The 19,053-nt window shown below is 41.4% G+C and overlaps 1 protein-coding gene across 2 annotated transcripts in view; it reads right to left on the reverse strand.

Annotated features, from left to right (window-relative positions):
• Nucleotides 1-314: 314 nt before the first annotated feature.
• The window catches only part of S6kl (S6 Kinase Like), a 46,231-nt gene continuing 27,492 nt past the window's right edge, over nt 315-19,053 (reverse strand). For both annotated transcript variants that reach the window (XM_070295552.1, XM_070295561.1), the window contains 2 exons: nt 1,009-1,233; nt 315-643 (listed from right to left, as the gene is read on the reverse strand). In XM_070295552.1, coding sequence (XP_070151653.1) covers nt 512-643; nt 1,009-1,233 — 357 coding nt within the window. In that variant the 3' untranslated portion in view covers nt 315-511. The remainder of the gene's footprint in view (nt 644-1,008; nt 1,234-19,053) is intronic.

The raw sequence follows: 19,053 nt of genomic DNA on the forward strand, positions 1-19,053 counted from the left end.
AATTAAAATAAATCTTTAATCGGTAAATTAAATTATCAATGACATTCCTATTTGAATTAAGTACCTCTCTATAGTTAAATTCTAGAAAAGTTATAACTGATTGATAATAAGGGATCTTTTTCATTTGGAAAAAAGGAGCGGATTAAGAAACTTTTTAGAGCAAACAATCGCTGAAATAAAATAAAATATTTTTGTTAAATATGTTATTAATATCACACATCGTTATACCTGAGTAATGTACTAAAGGAAAATGTATTTTTTTAATTCGCTTAATCTGAAATTCTCTATTGGAGATTCATTAAATAGATTATAAAATTCGACGAACACATCGCTCCAAATATTCAATCAATATTTATATAAAAAATTATTCTGATGCAAATTTTATCAAAAATAACTTTCTTACGTGCGCTTTGAAAAATGTATATATATGTACAATATAATAGAAGAAAAATATTTTTTTATAAAAGATATACATATAATCAGATTGAAAATGATATATATCATTATGAGATCAATGACTCGTCCTCGTAGCGTTACCATCTGGAAACGACTCAAAATTTGGAAATTCGTGATCAAAAGAATCCACTTTTTCTTGCCGTATTTCTCGTCGGTTATCCACTCCTAGAATCCGGAATGGCGATTCCTATATGTGACAGAAGAGGTGGCAAATAATTTCAATTATAATTTTAATTATTTTAATTAGTTCCTATATACGAATTTATAATTAAGAAAAAGTTGATCAAAACTCAGTCTTGATTTAATTTTCTATGGAAATAAAATATAAATACATCCAATATTCTTTATGTTTTAAAGTAGTATTTTGAATAATTTAAGCTGTTATATAATGGAAAGTTTCTTATAGAATTTTTTTTATATTCTCAAAGAAAACAAAAGAATATTATACCGAATAAACGTTGAAAATTTTCTATATACGATAAGTTATTTAAATATTTTTATTCTGTCTTAATGACTGGGAAAACAAGATTATTATGTGTCATTATTCATTACCTTTTTTAACATATAACTTTGAATATCGTAACCCATGTAAAAAGCGATCCTTTGAAGACTGAGAAGATTTCGGAGCCTTAAACGAGGCTCCGGTTGTAAGAGCCGTTTCAGAAGATCCCTCGCTGCTGGTGAAATATCTACATTCGCTGGTAAGGTTCCCGGTATATTCGCGCAATTCGGATCATCTTGGTCAGGTAAATACTCGGACGATAACGTGGACGGATACTGTAACAAAATTGTGACATTTACAATTGGCTTTCCAGTCCATAATATTGATTCTCTCTCCAAAAAAAAAAAAAAAAAAAAAAAAAAAAAAAAAAAAAAAATCATTATTGGCTTTATTTAAAAAAATTTAATTTTTTAATTTTTTAACTTTATTTAAAAATTTTTAATTATGCTATATTTTAATTATTTAACATTATTTTATAATATTGTATCGACTATTTTAGTTGCTGGAAGCAATTCATAATACAAATTAGAATTCACGACACGACTTTTTTATTTCCATTCGATGTAGGAATATGTTGAAATAAATATAATCGATATGAATTTTTCTCCTCGTGGCATCGCGCATTTAGTCATTAATTGGGGGTCGCGCATACACACGGGCACACCCGCGCTCGGAGGACCACAAGGTTTGCGGAAGGACTCCTTTTTTTTCTTTTCATCATGGCCGTAGAGAGGCGGGGGAACCATAAATATCCACTTTTATGGGAGAGAGAGGAGTAAGAGACTAGAAAGAAGCTATTACCGATGTGTGGATTCCGGCCTGTCTAGTCGCGCTGCTTCGTACGGCCGGCATACCACATAGGTACATGCACAGGCAAGGGGGTCAACGGCCACTCACGACCCTCAACCTATCCTATCCGCTCGTTCACATGTCCCTCCACCGTGTGGTACGACCTCGCACGACCTCGCACATGCCGCCTCGCGCGAGCGCGGATTTCTTCGCGCAGCTTTATACTCGACGCGCGTCGAACGTGCAAAACGGGATTCACTTGGAGAACATTTTCTTTGTCGTCGTCGTGTTGTTATCGCGACAATATGTGGCAAAACATACCGCGCGTGTCCGTTTTGACAGAGGAATGGCTTTCGAACGATGCAAGACGTGTTCGCGTGATTATTATGGTACGTATCTCGTTTTACGCAATTCTCGCGGTAAAGTGAGCAAGAGGACAATCCCCAGATGCTTTTCAGAATCTGTTCCGTTTATAAAATAGTGGCTTTAGATTATTCCGTGAATACGGATTGTCCTCATTTGTACATAAATGCAGAAGACGACTGACTTTTCGGAATTTGATGCCAATGACTTGGACATTTCAACAGGAGATGCTACAGGAGGACCACGTTCTTTCTTGTCAACGCAACGCGTAGCTTTTCGAGAATTAATAAACGTCTTTCGGTAAAGAATTATTCTGCGAGAGGCTCCACTGTTCGAATTTTATTAATCTCCATATAGATTCGTCTCCGATCCGGTTCCTCGGTAAAATATGCGCACACTAATCGCTAATTAGCCTCGATATTAAGCCGCGCAGTTTTTCACATCGTTGTTTACAAGCGAACGAGAGGTGAGGAGACCCACCTGACGCTTGTCAGGTCGTTGGACCACGTGCGCGGTTTCGATCGCGCGGCGAACGGGATATTTCAATTCGATCTCAGCGAGGGAACCTTGACCGAGAGAATAACGGTACGGAATGATCACTGTGAGATCGTACACAGTAACGTGCGGCTTTTGATGCCGCCGTCTCGTGCATAGATCAGCCGAATCGTCCGCCTCGTCGGCGCCGCCGTCTAGGCAACCTTCAACGTGCGCGAGACAAGGAGATGAAGGAGTACCTTGAAGACGCGACGTACGAGCGGGAGCAACGAACCAAGAACGACGAGAAATTAAGACGACCGTATCTTAATTATTTCTTAATTATTGTATTTTTTTTTTTTTTTTTACATTTGAATTATTCGACGGTCCATATTTGAAGACTTTTGTATGATGTATCTGTGACGTTTCGAGGTATATTATGTTTCTCAATATACAGACGTGCGCAAATGAGCGTTAACGAGCGATCCGTGGTACGCCTCCTTCCAGGATTAAGACGCGAGGATTGAGTTACAGTCGCCGAGACGTAATTTCGTAAAATTGTACTTCCTGCCACGTGCTGCTGATGACAGATTCTACGTACGAAGCGAAATAAATTATGATATTTTACTCTCTTGCGTATCGCCATCCACATCGCTCCACTCGTGTACGAAATCAAAGAACAGAACGATATATGTATACGCGATATGTAAATATATTTTTATACATACCTTGTATACACTAAATATAGCCGCTCGGACGGCTAATTCTTGAGCAAATTCAAGCTTCCGTGCGACTCGATCGCGCCGCGAGTACGTTCATTAGCACCATATATTCTTCGCTATTTGCTTTTATCTTCTACATGATCGCACTTTTCATATATATATATATACATACTTTTGTCTAAAAATAATATGTATTAACAAAAAATTTAGAGAATGTATGGAATCTTATTTTTATATGGCCTCGAGTATTCAAATCGTTTATTTGAGATGCGATTTTTTTTTTCTTTTCGATATAATATTTTTGCGATCTTTGAAAATGTAGGAAGTGTTTTGGAGCGTTTCACATCGCGAAAACATTTGGAATAGAATTACCTACGGAGTTTCTCGTGGGAATCTTTCTGTCTCACGGAAAAAGTGACCGTTGCGATTATTACGGTAATTAAAAAGCACCACGGGAAAGGTCGAGAAAATAAGAACCCGCGGATGAAAAAGATTCTCTCCGTTAGTAAGCGTATTAAGCGTGTTTTTCTTGTCGTGGGAAAAATGTTATCGTGTATGTTACTCATAAGAATAAAAAATATCTTTTCGGAACATCTTGTACACCAAGTATACAGAAAAACGAATTAATATGCAAAAGATTGATAAAGTATTTGCGTGCGAATGCGATTGAAAAAAGAGTTTCTTTTCTTTTCTTATTATTTTTCTAATTTTCTTATTATTTTCCCGAAGACTATTTCTTACTTATTATTTATAAGTTTTATTTATTCGATAGTCACAATCGAATATATCTAGATTATAGTTAAAATTTCGCGAAATTAATTTCAAGCGTTTGTGCCGTAAAAAAAAATGCATACGTTCAAAATACTAATAAAATTTTCATCGAAATGGACAATAAAGTGGCTTCCTTCATCCGCAGCTCGACGCAACATTAGCGTTCACGCATCACGCATCATGCGTGGAAGATGCGTCGAGCGGATGTCACGAAACGAAGAGGAAGCTCCAAGATAGACTTATGTCATGTATCGTATTTGTAACTATGTGCTAATCCCTCGCACATGAGCGAGAATAATTAAGGATTTGTCTGCAAATTAATACCTTTATAATCTTTTATGCCATAATTATTTCGGATATATTTATCTTTTTCTAAATTATATTCTTCAGAGTTTGAAGATAAGATCATAACAGTTTCTCAGATCAATGGATCATATAAAAATAAATCATTTAAATCATTTAAGAAATGAGACACGTAATACGAAAATGAATGCTATGAATAAAGATAAGAGCTTCATTCTTATTCGTATCAATCGACGATTTATAAGATCGTAATTACGAGATTTGTGAGAGAGGACGGCGGTTAAAAAGATTCGATAACGCGATAGAATGAAGAGTATAAATTTCACAAAAATAGACAGGACCAAAGGATCTTCGATGTCACATCTAGGAATCTCTGCGACACAGTTGCCTAGAGTACATTCGTCGATTAAGTCCCGACTCGAAAAACAATATTGAGCGTATTAGAGGAGAGATGATCGGTATTACGGTGCGCAGACTTGTTTCTTGTCAAGGTGCATCGACCAGAAGGCCGGTTCTATTCCCGGTATGGCAACGATGATCTTCTGTCACGGCGGCATCCCTGTGCCGCCGAGCAAAAGGTAAAATCATGCAAATAGAAGCCGGCAATTACGAATCCTCTTCACCGGTATCGACACGACGCGAGAACACCGGCGAGGCTTTGTGTGTTGGACTCTCCAAATATTTTACAACTTCAGCTCTCGCGCTGTAATATATGCCCGATGTTACATCGGAGAGAGATTACGTAAATCCTCTTAGCTCGAAATTGAGCAAAACAAAGAATAAATCTTACAAAAACGCAGAGAAAATTTTATATATATATAACAAAATAATAATTATTATAAAAATAATAATTATGCTGAAAATGACATAAAGATATTAGTCGATTAAAAATTCAGGCAACGTTCTCAAGAGTGATGCATGCGTTGGAAAATATCTCCACACGCTTGCGCATTACGCTCCACATACCCGCGTGCGTCTATAAATAGATTTAATACTCGTATCATCGAATCTTTATGATCAACTCATCTTCTTCTAACAGTACACGCAATTAGAGTGGCTCAATTACACATTCTATTAATCACGCCGCAATCAACGCCGATGTACCCAGGGAAAAGAAACGCGAAATCGGAAGAAAAGCTAAAAGAAGACGACGAAGTGAAAAAGAAGAAGCGTACAAGATAGGGAGAAGAAGAGGCACGAGGAAAGAAAAATAGAATGTAGCAGCTATGCGGGATGGAATAAGGAAAAGAGGAGACTCTTGTGGGAAAAGAGAAAGAAAGACCGGTCTCGTGGTTAGCACACGGCAGACATTAACATTCCCATTAACCGTCTGTCATTAAACGGAAAGGCCGCCGAAGGGAAGAGGAAAATTCCGGGGTAGGCCTACTGCGCGCTGCTGGCGCCAGGAGTAATCGCCAGGGCGTATTAAGCGCCTCGTGCAAAACCCACGTGCAAATTCCCGATGACTATTTATAAAATCGCCTTGCGGCAGCCGCGATAAAATACCTCGTAACGATGCTCGCGATAAGTAGGAATAACACGTCCTTCGACATAATCGGATAGTGCCATTGACTCGTGAGCCTCTTCTCTCTTTCGGAGAATTTAAATATTGGCACTTCTCGTTTTCTTTTTTCTTTTTTTTTTTTTTTTTTAATCATTGAAATTAATAATTTGCCCCAAATTTATAATATTTTTTCCTCTCGTAAAATTTTCTAGTAAATAAATATAAACTTTTACAAATTTTATTTAAAAAACTGCCTTGTATATATACAACGCTAAAAAAGTTTAAACTAGTTTATGAAATGGCCGCTTCTATCTGTTTACAAAGGTGCTTGTTGAGAGATAAAGGTTCCACATAGATTTTAAAGGGATTCAGAGCCAATTTCTCCGTGATAAATCATATTTGAGTAACGGCTGATACGTACGGATGATCCGTCACTTCTTCCTCCGTCGTCTTCTGCCTTCATTTCTATCCCATCATCTCGCAGCTGGGAAAGAGGCCGGTTGACGTTTACGTACAAGTCGGCAAAAACGTCAAAAAAGGAAAGAGCAAAGTGGAGATTCGAGCACAATAATAATCAGCCAGAGACTAGGCATATAATAATTATCGTCGACCACATCGGCGGAATTCTCTCGTTGGTCGCTTATACGTGATAGCAGAAGCCGCATATTTACCACGCGGATAATAATCTACGATCTATAAATAGTCTCTGGCAGAGAGAAAGAGAGAGAGAGAGAGAGAGAAATTGCGCCGCTTCTTCGTACCAAAAGAAGAGCTAAAGGAGCAAGAACCGCGTTATTGCACACCCGGTGGAAGGAAGATAGCGGGTATAACTTGCGCCGCCTAGATTGCCATTCCTAAGAAATGGAACGGCCATATCCGTTCGTTCGTTCGCCAATATCCATTTGCCCTGGCTGGATATTTAGGATCTATAAATACCGAGAGGATATAGAGGGGAGGGGGGGGGGGAGGAGGACAGAGACCATTCGCGATCTGCATAAACCAGACAAAGTGCCACCGTAGGTCCATCGTCGTGCGATCACATCTTTTTACAGAAATGATCTCGATCCGAAAATCTCTTCTTCGCTATCAAACAAGTACTATTATCATATCGATGCGTAATCAATAGATTTTCCTCTTCCTGGTCTGATAATGACGAGCTTATTAGCCTCGATCGTTCGATCAATGAAATCGATTAATGACTTATTAATATCTTTTCGATAGACGCGCGATATCAAGGACGAAGCTCAGAGAGACCGAGGAAGAAACCATCGGCGCTTCTGAAACCATCGGCGAGCGTATGATAATCGCGCCGATTTCATAGTTACAAAGTAGCAATCGTCGAAACAAACCGCGATATATCACTAGGCGGACGTCGTTGCATCCGTCTATGCTCGAGGAAGCTAAGAGAAGAGGAGGTGCGCAGGCACGCACGCCACGCACACGCGATCGCGAACATCGCGCTGGCTCGCAGGTAATACCGCGAGATCTATAAATACATCTCGCCGGAGGAGGCATGGTCGCACCGGTTGCACGCCAAGTATCTCTCGTTCCTGCGAGATACAGGTAAAAGAGGACCGGCCGGTTCAGCTCGGATGCCTTCGCGAGCATAGGCGCCAACCGGCAGACGCGGAATCGGTCGAACAACGTGATGCGTGAACGGTGGATTAGACGGAATAGAAGAAGCAGGAACCAGGATGTGTTGGGAGGAACGATTGACTGGCTGATCGGCTGATTATATAACGCCGTTTCATCAAAACAGCGATTCCGATGAAAATGTTCGTACTCATCGTCCCATGATCCCTCGCTAATTCCGGTCCCCCTTTCAAAGTTCTTTTTTTCTAAAAAAAAAAAAGGGAGGGGAGGAGGAAAGAACGACCGGTGATAATAGCCGTGAAATACCTGTTTCGCATGGTTGAATAACGTAAAACGCTAATTCGAATTAGTTCAGAATTCTTTATCGCGACATTCAATCTCTTTTATTTTAAAAAGACTGCCTCGTTCGTGGAAACATCACAGAAATATTTACGAGTAAATAACGTTAATGTACGACGTATCAATTTTTTCTACGTCTCAATTTTAACATGGAAATAAACGACGATAAACGCTCTTCGTCCAATTAGTTTAAATGAGAGGAAAAGATGTCGGAAATTTGTGCGCTCTGTACGCGCTTATCGATTAAAAGCTTTGTGTACATTCGAAACGAATGTACTTGCACAACCGAAGGGGAACACGCTGTTGGTGTCACGCGTACGATACGCATCTGCAAAACGCTGCACCATTCGAGGATACCCGCTGCGTGACTTTCATAGCGCAGCCATCGTCATTAACATCCGTGTCCTTCGCGCTTCTCGAACCGATCGTCGTCGATCCCGCCTATGTCAAACGCGATTCTACCAGCGGGACGTATCCGGCTCGGCGACTTTTTTACCCCCGTTGCAAGCGTTCTTCTGCGTCGTTCCCCCCCCTCCCCTCCCCCTGCCCCTTCTTCACCGAAAGAAGGTAACCGCGACGTTTGTGATCGTATCCTGGCCGCGATGACGATATCGTTGTACGCACCGCGAGGAGACGCTATCGTCGACTCGTCGCGCTAATTTTTCAACCGCGAAACTCGCCCGACGCCGCGAGGGGCGAGAACGAGAGAAAGGCAAACAGGGTATCTCTACGATTAAGGTTGCGCGATGAGGCTGGTTTGCCTTGCGAAGGCTTTCTTACGTCCTGCCGCCGCAAGTGCGATGCTGATCCTGCCGGTGCGCAAAAGTACATCGCACCTCTGGGAGTTCTCCTTCTTCTTCTCCTATCGGCGCTTCTATTCCGAAGCAGCTTTTTGCGCATTATATACCTCGCGGTCGATCCGAGCCAAGGGCGCACGCTAGATTGCATCGCGGAGATGCCCTCCCCGAGGATTTAGCGGCGAATGACCGAGATTTATTGAAGTAGAAAGTACATTAGACTGCATCGCAATATGCAGAATGCAACTAATAAATATTGGGTGATTGCATAAGTTCGTGCCCGATTTAAATATAAACTTCAATAGATTATACAATATTTTAGAGATAACACTTTTATTAATCAATTATATAGTCTCCATTCTTTTCTACAATGATTTTCCAACGATCTATAAGCTTGTCGATTCTATTTTTGAAGAAAGAACTTGGTTTTTCTTGAAAAAAAGTTTGTAAGATGGTTTTCGACAGCTTCCACGGAATTGAGATTCTTGCCATTTAAACTATTCTGAAAAGACCGGAACAGATAAAAATCTGAAGGCGCAATATCTGGAGAATATGGCGGGTGCTGCAGAATTTCCCATTGCAACTCCTGCAGTTTTCCTGCAGCTTATTCCTTTCAGTCAGGAGATGCGGCACCCACGTATCAAGCTTGGAAATGTATCCAAGCTTTTTTAAATGACGAAAAGCGGTCGAATTATCGATGTTCAGCCTCTCAGCAATATCCTCGGTTGTAATCCTTGGGTTTCTTTCCACTAAGGCATGCACAATGTCATCATCGATGCCAGAAGGCCGTCCAGAGCGGGGTTGATCCTCCATGTTGAAATCACCATTTCGAAATCTGCCAAACCACTTTTTGACTGTTCGGAGAGCAGGAGCGCGGTCCAAATAAACGCTTTGAATATTTTTTTGTGCAATCCCAACACTCGCGCCTTTCCGAAATTCATATAGCATTACATGCCGCAAATGCACCTTTCGTTCTCCATTTTTAATGATTTCTCTTATGCACAAATGGACCTTATCTGAACAATGTCTGACGCTAAATTGACATAAGACAACGTCATCTATTCGATGTAAGCAACAATTACCACACGAAAACAATAGAACTCCGACATGCCATCTATGAAAATCGGGCACGAACTTATGCAATCATCCAATATTATAACGTGCGTGTTCATAATTAAATACAGGGTATCGTAAGCTGAAAAATAATTATACAGATTATATATAGATGATAATATATACAAATAAAAATAATAAATAATAATAAAAATAATATCACGGACGCGAATGTGGAAGAAGCTTGTGAAGAAGACGCGTTCACCGTTCATAGAGACGCGGTCTATTATATCATGCCGAAGATAACATATGCGGCAATCAGAATCCTTTTCTTCCCGGGAGATTGACGAAGCTGGTTCAAAGCTTGCTTTCTTTGTCGCATCTTGAAAACTTGGCGTGCGCTAAACCCTTATCGACGTCGGCTCCTCGCGAATTATCCACCATCCCATGCCGCGATGGCGAGAGATTTAATGACGCTGTTAATATTGTATATTTTACGACCATCAGAGCGGTATAAATTGGCGCGACAAAAGAGAACGATCGAAACCTTTCGAGAGATATTAAACGAGTGTCCCTCCTCCGCTACCCCCTTTCCCTCCGTCCCGACGACGACGGGGTAATCAAGTTCCGATTATCTTTTTATCCTCGCAGCTTCTTTCGTAACCGAATGGCGGAGACGACGAAGCTCGAGGCGCTAACGAGAACGCCAGCGATCTTACGATGCGGATCGTAAGATGCGCGCACATGTAGCGGCAATAAAAGCGGCTCGTCTCTGTCGTCCGTTGTAAAGACACCCTTACTCACGTTTAACGGCACGCGCAAAGAAGGGTAACGACGGTCACGGCCGAGCTAGACGCGGGAAATAAGATTGCGCTCGTTGCGGTGCAGCGAGCTCGACGACGACGATGTTGTAAAGCCGACGAGCAACCGTGGTTTTTAACGCTGACATTAAGATATCGCGATAAATGATTGCCGACTGAAAGGGCCTTACAAACGTCATCGTCAACGGTGACGCATTCCTCGAGGAAATTACCTTTTTTATGGTATCTCGTTGTCGTATGGGGTCCAAGTAATATGTATGTATGCTCGATAAAATGTGTTCCTTTAAACAGAATTTATATATTAATGTTTCGTTTATTTTCATTTATCGATCTTAACTTCAACGCACCAACAATTATCATTTCTAATATTGCAACTAAAAATTGTACGGTGCATTAAATATAAGCGGGAAAAATAAGAAGAGAGAAAGAAAGAGATGAATTCATATCTAGAAATTTATATCTTAGACTTTAAAAAAAAAAAAAAAATAATTATTACAAGTTTCCTTTGGATCGAGCGAAACCCTTATACAATCTGAAATTATCAAGAATCTATTGTCAACAGCCGTGATGCGTTCTTCTCTTCGCTGAACACGATACGCAACTCACAAGAAGTTAACGAGACACGTAAAGGTGCCTCCAGGAGATGGTCCGCGTAGCGACGACGATGTCCCCCCCTCCCCCTCCCCCCTCCTTGTCGAATACATCCAACATCGTCCATAAAGAGACGTCCCTTTTCCTTCCGCTTAATAATGGCATGGACAAAGGAGGATGGCTGTTCGGATAGTCACGCTCTTGGCACTCGCTCGAACGAAGTGGAGACGCTCGGTCCCTTGCGATCTGCACCGCACGCGCATTACGCATGTTTCTGCGAATGCACGTATTCAAGGTACGCGCTCTCTTTTCTTTCTTCGTTTTCATCGTGCCATCGCTCCATCGAGGCATCATTACACGAGATGGGTCCCTCCTTGTTCTTCCAGCACCACGACCATCTCATCCTCCTTTTCTTGTCCTCTTCGTCCTCCTCGGCCTCAACCGGCCATCATCCACTTGCGATCGCACCGGATCTATTTATATCGCAAAGCGCTGGACCGCGTATCGGCGGCGAACGCTCCGCAGTGGAAACTTGAAAAGAAGCTGGTAATAGGATGCGGCAAATGAAACGTAGCCTTGTACTTGTTACTGCTTCTCCTCATCGTCGTCGTCGTCGTCGTCGTCGTCGGCATTTGTACACTACTTGAAGGAAATATTATTACTACGTTGCGCTTCATGGAAATGTAGTCTAATGGAAGCGGACGGGGAATTGTCACGTAGATTAGCATGAATGCGATTCCGGCGCGGCGACCGCGACAAACGAGAGATTCTAACATCCCGGGAGCGACTATCCAATCGAGCCAATGTATTGTATCTTCCGCGAAAATGATAATGTCGTAATGCCAGGTAATGCCACCGTTCGCAACGATAGAAACGTATTGTGATATTTAATCTTCCGTATTAATGATGAACGATTCTTCTCTGACGGAAATTTTATCGACATCTTTTTTTTCGATCTTCGCTATCTATTTTCGATTCGAGCTCTACGATGTGTTCCCCCTTCGAACTGGGAGGGAACAGGGATTTAATCTACATAGAAGAATCTCGCGGCACCATCTCCTACGCTAGCAGCGTCGTATTTTTTTGAGGGAAGACAAGAACGCTCGCGGGACCCCGGCCACTATATCACGAGCCATCGGACGGCAGAAGTTATTATCGGCTTAAAAATTCGTTGGCTGGCTTTCGTCGGTGGGGCCCACGGGCTCGAAAAGTCGTTAACAACGCTTCCACCGACGAGAATCGTGGACTCCGTGTCGAGGGAAGAAAAAAGAAGGCGAAGACGAGGGGGACGAGAAGGCGAGACCGAGTACGAAGGGACTCGAGCGCGAGAAATATGGGGTTAGGGCCAACGAAAGCGAGCGGCTAGAGAGGATAACGTCGGGGCCCAAGCGAAGTGAAGGACAAGATTTTGCGAAGCGTAGCGAACGCGCAAACAAAGCGGAACGGCCGAGGGCGCGGCGACAAACCGCGAGCGGAGAGAAGGATGACTTGCGCGTACGAGATACCTGGTGGAAAAAAAAAAAAATACTCCACCGTCGCGAATCCTTTTATCGAACGATTCGCGAAGCACGAGCGATGACCGCCGATTGTCCGGTCGCTTTTTGCGACTTGAATTCGCGGACGACGTATGGGTCGCTCGAATCGCGAAGTCTACCGCCTCGCCGAAAACGATGACGAATCCGAACGAGTTCTTTGTTTCAGAATATCTTTCTGGATCTGAAAGAGCGATAGCTTCACTACCTCTGTACGACGTTTCGAAAGCGTCGATTAAAAATATAGAGGACGAGAAGGAATAAGATTGATAAAATATCATCAGGCTAACTAGCGAAATTTAAAGAGACTATCTGATCTTCCCTGATCTTGATAAGTGAAGGAAACCGATATAGATCGAGTTTTTACTGACGTGTGTGGTTACGCGGTCGTTCCTCGCAAAATCGATTATAATGTAGAGATATTGAATCGTTTAACGACGACGAAGACAGGCCGCAGGAACGGGTTCGGCGAACTTGGCGAACGCCAGCAAAAACCTCGAAGGTCGCATAGTCTTCGCCGCTGCTGCTGCGTCCCTTGGCGACCGGTCGTCGCATCGGCGCCTTCGGGCGCCGTGAAGGGTGAGACTCTTTTTCTTCTCGTTCATCCACCTTCTCCTATCGCGCGGCCCTTCCTCCCTCCCCCTCATCTCCTCCCATCCTCCCCCCTGCTCACCGCTGCATCGATGCACCGCGCGCACGATTGTACCATCTTCTCTTCTTCTGTTCTTCGTCCTCTTCTCTTCGATCTCCTCTCTTCTCGTCCTTCCTTCCTCTGAGCACACCGCGGCCGTATACGGGGATTCGCGCTGATACGGTTGCGGATGGCGAAGAGAAGAGCTAAACCTGCTCTCCATCGCAGCATCCCGCGACTCTCTCTTCTTCTCTTTTCCGCCCTTCTGTCCTCCCGTCCCAGCTGTTCCTCTCTCTCTCTCTCTGTCTCTTTTACTATCCTCCTAAGCCACCAGTTTCGAATCAACACCGAGTTCTCCGTCGTATTTTTAGAGCGGACTCGCTTCGTCGAACTAATTGTGTTTTACGATCGCACGGCTGAACTATGGTATATGTGTAACATTAAGATTTTCTTCTTTTTCAGTAAAATGAGCGCATCATCAGAATAATATTATCTATATATTCTCTTCTCAAATCAAAAAATACCTAATACGTGAGTATAAAATCTTCAGACAAACGAAGGCTTTTGAAGCGGACGATTCCCATGCGTAACACGCACTGCGATGCATTTTCTCGAGTTGCTAAATAACGACGGTAAAATATACGTTACGCTATCAGACGCCAGGATCTTTGCTAACAATCGACAAAACCTGAATCATTCATATTCAGAGCCTTGTATCTCTTTCGCACCCAACGAATCACGGCGAATAACAAAACCAGGAGTGCGCGAGGAGGAAAGCGGTCGCGAACGAAAGGAAGGAGTGGAAAATGAAGAGGGAAGGACAAGGGGAAGGGAAACACGATGCTGCTGCACGTCGTCGCGATCTAATTTAATGGCTGGCGCCAGGTTTCTATCTAGAACTATCCGTTAATCCTGATGCGCGCCTCGTTATTTCTACTCTCGTCTCTTCCTTTTTTTTTCCATCGGATCTTGCGTATTTAGCTCGACGACCGCCATCGATTCCATCACGATAGGACACGTTAGACTTGTTTTGCTACCTTCTCTGTCACTCTTTCTCTCGACATTCTTTTGCGCATTCGATGTTAAACGGCTTTCAAATCACTGATAACGCGTCCCTTCTTCGCGTATATCGGCGCTAAAATCAGCTCACCTCGTTCACTGATATCCTTTCCCGTTCCATCAACGATGAAAATATCATACGTGAAATAGGTGAGCGTGTCCCCACTTTCGCGACGCAAATCGAAATTCGAGAGAGAAATAATTCGAACCGCGTCACAAGCATTTTGAGTTTTGATCGATGAGTCGCCAAGTTTTGCGTGGCTATATTTTGACAGGTGGAACCTTTCTCTTTCGTTTCATATAAATCCACGTATGCGCTAACTTACTCGAAACTGTTTACGAATCACGTGTAACTATCTGCCGCACGTTTATGTATTTTATCACGCAAATGTTAATTCCTTCGAAAGAGTCTCCCACATATACCAAAGGTAACGCCCACACGTGAGAAACGTCAACGTGACGTCTTTCCCTTTCTGTTTAAATCGCGCAATTAAATCCAGCGATCACTATCCTAGAATCGTGTACAGACAGTCTCGTTGACGGATGAAAAACGAGCCCGAGGTCGCGATGTCAATATTATATTTAGTTACGAATCTCGATTTAAGGGAATATATTCGTTTGAAGCTTTGAAAAATAAGTACATTTTCTAAATTTTCTCGCAGCGCAATGATCTGATAAGAATCATTTTTTTACAATATTAATATAATATTATTAAGTACCTCAATAAAAACTTTCAGCTTAAAAAAATTTTCTTTTTAAAGTTACGCGAATATTTGCGGAGCTCCTTCAATTTTAAGAGGCTGCACGAGGTGTGCATAAGAAACGTTCGTTTATCATATCTCAAATAAAAAAAAAAAAAAACACAAGTTTTCTTTTATTAAACATATTAATAATTATCTGTTATCCAAGCGTTTCTTTTCAAAATTTTAGAAAATAGAAAATGGCGGCATGTTGAAAAAAAGTTTCGTTTTTTTTTTTTCAAAAATTCCTCTTTTTCTGTTTATAACAGCAACAAAAAAATAGGAAATCGAATTTAAAAAAGGCTTCGTTAGAGACTTCGCAGAGTCTTATTAGGAATTCATATGCAAAATTTGAAGTCAATTCGTCGAACGTAGCCCGAGTTTTCATGCACATTGTGTATAAAAATATAAATCTGTAAATATTCACATAACTTAAAAAAAAAAAAAAAGGTTTTTTTTAAGCTGAGAATTTTTATTTAAATACTCAATAATATTGTACGAAAATAAAAAGTCTTTATCAAGCCGTTGCGCTGCAAAAAATCTAGAAAATATATTAATTTTTCGAGAATTCAAACGAAAATATGCCTAATTGAATCTAATAAATCTTATTCGAATATCGCTTCGTCGCTCGGATAGGAATAATAATTTCGAAAGGACACGAATCTACCGTTAAAGATCGCGCCGCGCTCCATTAAGTCCCTCGGCTCGGCCGATCGCCGCCGATTCCTCGTGAACTCGCCGCCGTGATTCTTTCCCTCGCATGGGGATTACGCGTTCCCGCACGCGCTCGGCCCGCGTATGTTAATACGCAGCTGCGTGTCCGAGCGAAGCCGTTCCCCGCCATTTTTCCGGGGTGGTTTCTTGGCCGTTGTTTTGATCGCGATCTAAGTATAGACACGCGGACAACGTGACATCGATGGCCTGGATTCGATCGGAAGAGATCGACGGCGACGCCGAGTCGCGCGATACCTTAAACTCCTTAGGAACTTTATAAAGAGGTTCGGTCTGATTGTAATTGAAAAATATTTTCCGAACATAAATATAATAAATCGTTCTGTTCTCATAATCGTGTGTTTTGGACGATGTGTTGGGAGAAAAATGCGTTCTTTTATCTTACACGGAATATATAAATACATGAAAATACGATATCCTGCGCGATAAGGGAAGAATTTTAAGTGCCTTCTTCTCGAAATGAAGTTTTTATGTCCTTGTTCCATCCTCACACACGTACGTGTACTATATTCTTTTTTGCATTTTTAATTTTCTGAAAGAAATTTCTCATGCGAGAACAGGTTGAGAGATCGTTCATTTCAGGTGTGTGAATACTTTGTTAAAATTCGCATTAAAAATATATGATTTTATTATTCGATAATAAATTTACATTTAGACTGTTTCGCTCCGAGGAAACACATTGTACATTCCGCCAAATGAAATGACAATACGGCGCCGTAACTTATCTTCGGCGCGATACGAGTAAAGTAGCTTTGCCGTTAATATTATTTCTTTAAACACGAATCCTCGCGTGTAAGGTCCCCAGAGGGTCGTAAATTTTGCCGGTTCACATTACAACGACGGCGATGGGACCGCCGCGATTCGCGAATGGTATAATGACGCGATTTAAGCGAACACCGATCTGGTCATTTTTCGTCCACCGGAGTCAGCCAAACACGATCGTTCGTCCACAAAAGAGGCGTGAAAAAAAAATAATGAAATAAAAAAGAAAGATCAGATCCGCGAACGTTAATCTCGAAACTTCTTTCTCGCCCTTCTGTCACTCCCTCGGCACTCTCGGCGTCGACGATGAGCATTGAGTAACGCGGTGATAAAGGCGAGAACGCTGGCGCGAATATCACGATAATCAGCCGAATGATGGATAATGATCGGGGCGGCTGCCTTTCGCGCCCCGTCTCCCTTCTTCCCACCGGTCCCCGACCGCGACCATTATTCAATTGAATTCAATGCTACGCCGACTATTACGGAATTGACTTCGAGAACTTTCTTTCGGGCATCCGTCTCGCCGCACAGACGCTACTTCCGTCGGTCAGCCCTACGAGAAACGACCTGTAAGAGAGCCCCGGTCGTTGCGTAAAAACGCAGGATAGTTTCGAGGAGGACCGAGAAGACATTTTACAGAATCTGATTTTATATAGAGCTAATTTTATAAAATCTTCGCGATATATTTGTTCCTAGAAATTTAGAGAATTGATCTCAGAAAATATTGCCTTTCGTTGAAGCAGGCTTTAGCTGCTACTCGTTAAAGGCGTGCGTTTATCATCTTCATTGTCATTTCGAAAAATCGTTTATTCAACTTATTCGTATCTATATTTTACAAACAATCTCGTTCTCATTATCAGTCAATCTCTCGATAATCGGCAAGGGTGTCTCTTCTAATATGAACATCATCATTGTCGTTCGGATAAAATTCGAACAGACACTTCCATTTGCCACATACCTGGCTCCGATAAAGGGGCACCCAGACGGAAACTTGCGCCGCTGAATTTATTGTCGCAGCACTAAGCGAAGGTATAGTTAATTCCCAGTAGCGTAGTCGCGTCACGTAGCTTCGGGTACACGAAGAGCAGAAGGCGGCGCGGTATGGCCGAACCCCTGCTGGTATTTCTTCTTTTCTTTCTCCTCTTCCGATTGTGCGCAGCGCTAAGCTCGAGCTGGCTACTACTTTGAGATCGTCGAGAGAGAAGGACGTCTACTGTACTTCGCACTTCGCACCCGGACTGCTAATACGGGCTCCGAGACTTCCTATGTCGTAGAACTATAGATACTTCACGATGTCACAAGGGAACAAAGTGTGCGAATTCGACATTCGAAGATGATAGATCGATTGAGGGGGCGAACAAACGAGTGATCCAGAAAAATACCAGGCCGTTCGGCGGATAAAATTTGTCAAAGTTTAATATAAATCGAAATTCTTTTTATAAAGAAAATATATCTACAATGGATGCAATTAAAGATATTATATATATATATAATGCAAAAAAAAAATAATAATTTTAGTTGCGTTCGTCAAATTTTATTTATACCGTGTCAAAGAATAGTATAGAATTTTTATCCTAATGTCCTAAACTATTCAACGCTGCGTACAAAAGGATTGATTTTCCTCCGAGCAAACAGATTTCGTTCTACTGAACCTATCGTTGAACAATCAGATTAAAATATATATACGCCGCTTATGATACACATGATAATAATATGGGGATTTTATGTTAGATATCACCAATCGATTAATCCACTCATTCATCAGTTTACCGGGTAGCCTCTAGCGCAATTCGCGATATTAATTACGCGTCTTAATTGATTTAATAACAAAACGCAGTTTCAACGACGAAACTCGTTATCTAAGCCTTGAACTTTTCAAATAAATATCGCGATAGAAAAAAAGAAAAAAGAATTGGCCATAATGAATACTTATGACGCACAATTATAATTTCTATCGCCACTCTTTCTTGTCTTGATCGAGCCATAAATCTTTCAACTTGCATCACTCATGATTAAACATGAAGCCACGTGGTCTCTTGCTAGTGGAAATGTCAAAATCAAATCATCAGAGAAATAGAATTATTAATAATTAATTTTAACCACAGATTATAATATATAAACATTCATATCAGCATTAAACTACAATTTTGACAGTTGAATATTGTTACACGTAATTTTAAACTTACGATAAAATAACGTAGAATTATTGTTATACAATAACAATATAAATTACTCGTATATTACAACATTAAACAAAGAGTTATAAGTGCTCTTGAATTTTGATCAAACGATAAAAGATCGGAGATAAAATTAACAAATCATTTCGAAGTCGCGATTAAGATCAAATTACATGATATGTGATTTTCCAACGCCATGAGATCTTTCGATTAAAATATCCACGATGATTAAATAGACAGCTCGGTAGAGCCCGAAAAGCTCGAGTGATAAAAAAATAATAATAATAAAATTAGTCACGATCGCGAGACGGATCGAATTTACAGTTAACGGAATAACGGGAA

The sequence above is a fragment of the Polyergus mexicanus genome, unplaced genomic scaffold (assembly GCF_030449975.1).
Source record: "Polyergus mexicanus isolate NDT 795.1 unplaced genomic scaffold, iyPolMexi1.0 SCAF_1, whole genome shotgun sequence".
In the NCBI taxonomy this organism is placed as follows: domain Eukaryota; kingdom Metazoa; phylum Arthropoda; class Insecta; order Hymenoptera; family Formicidae; genus Polyergus; species Polyergus mexicanus.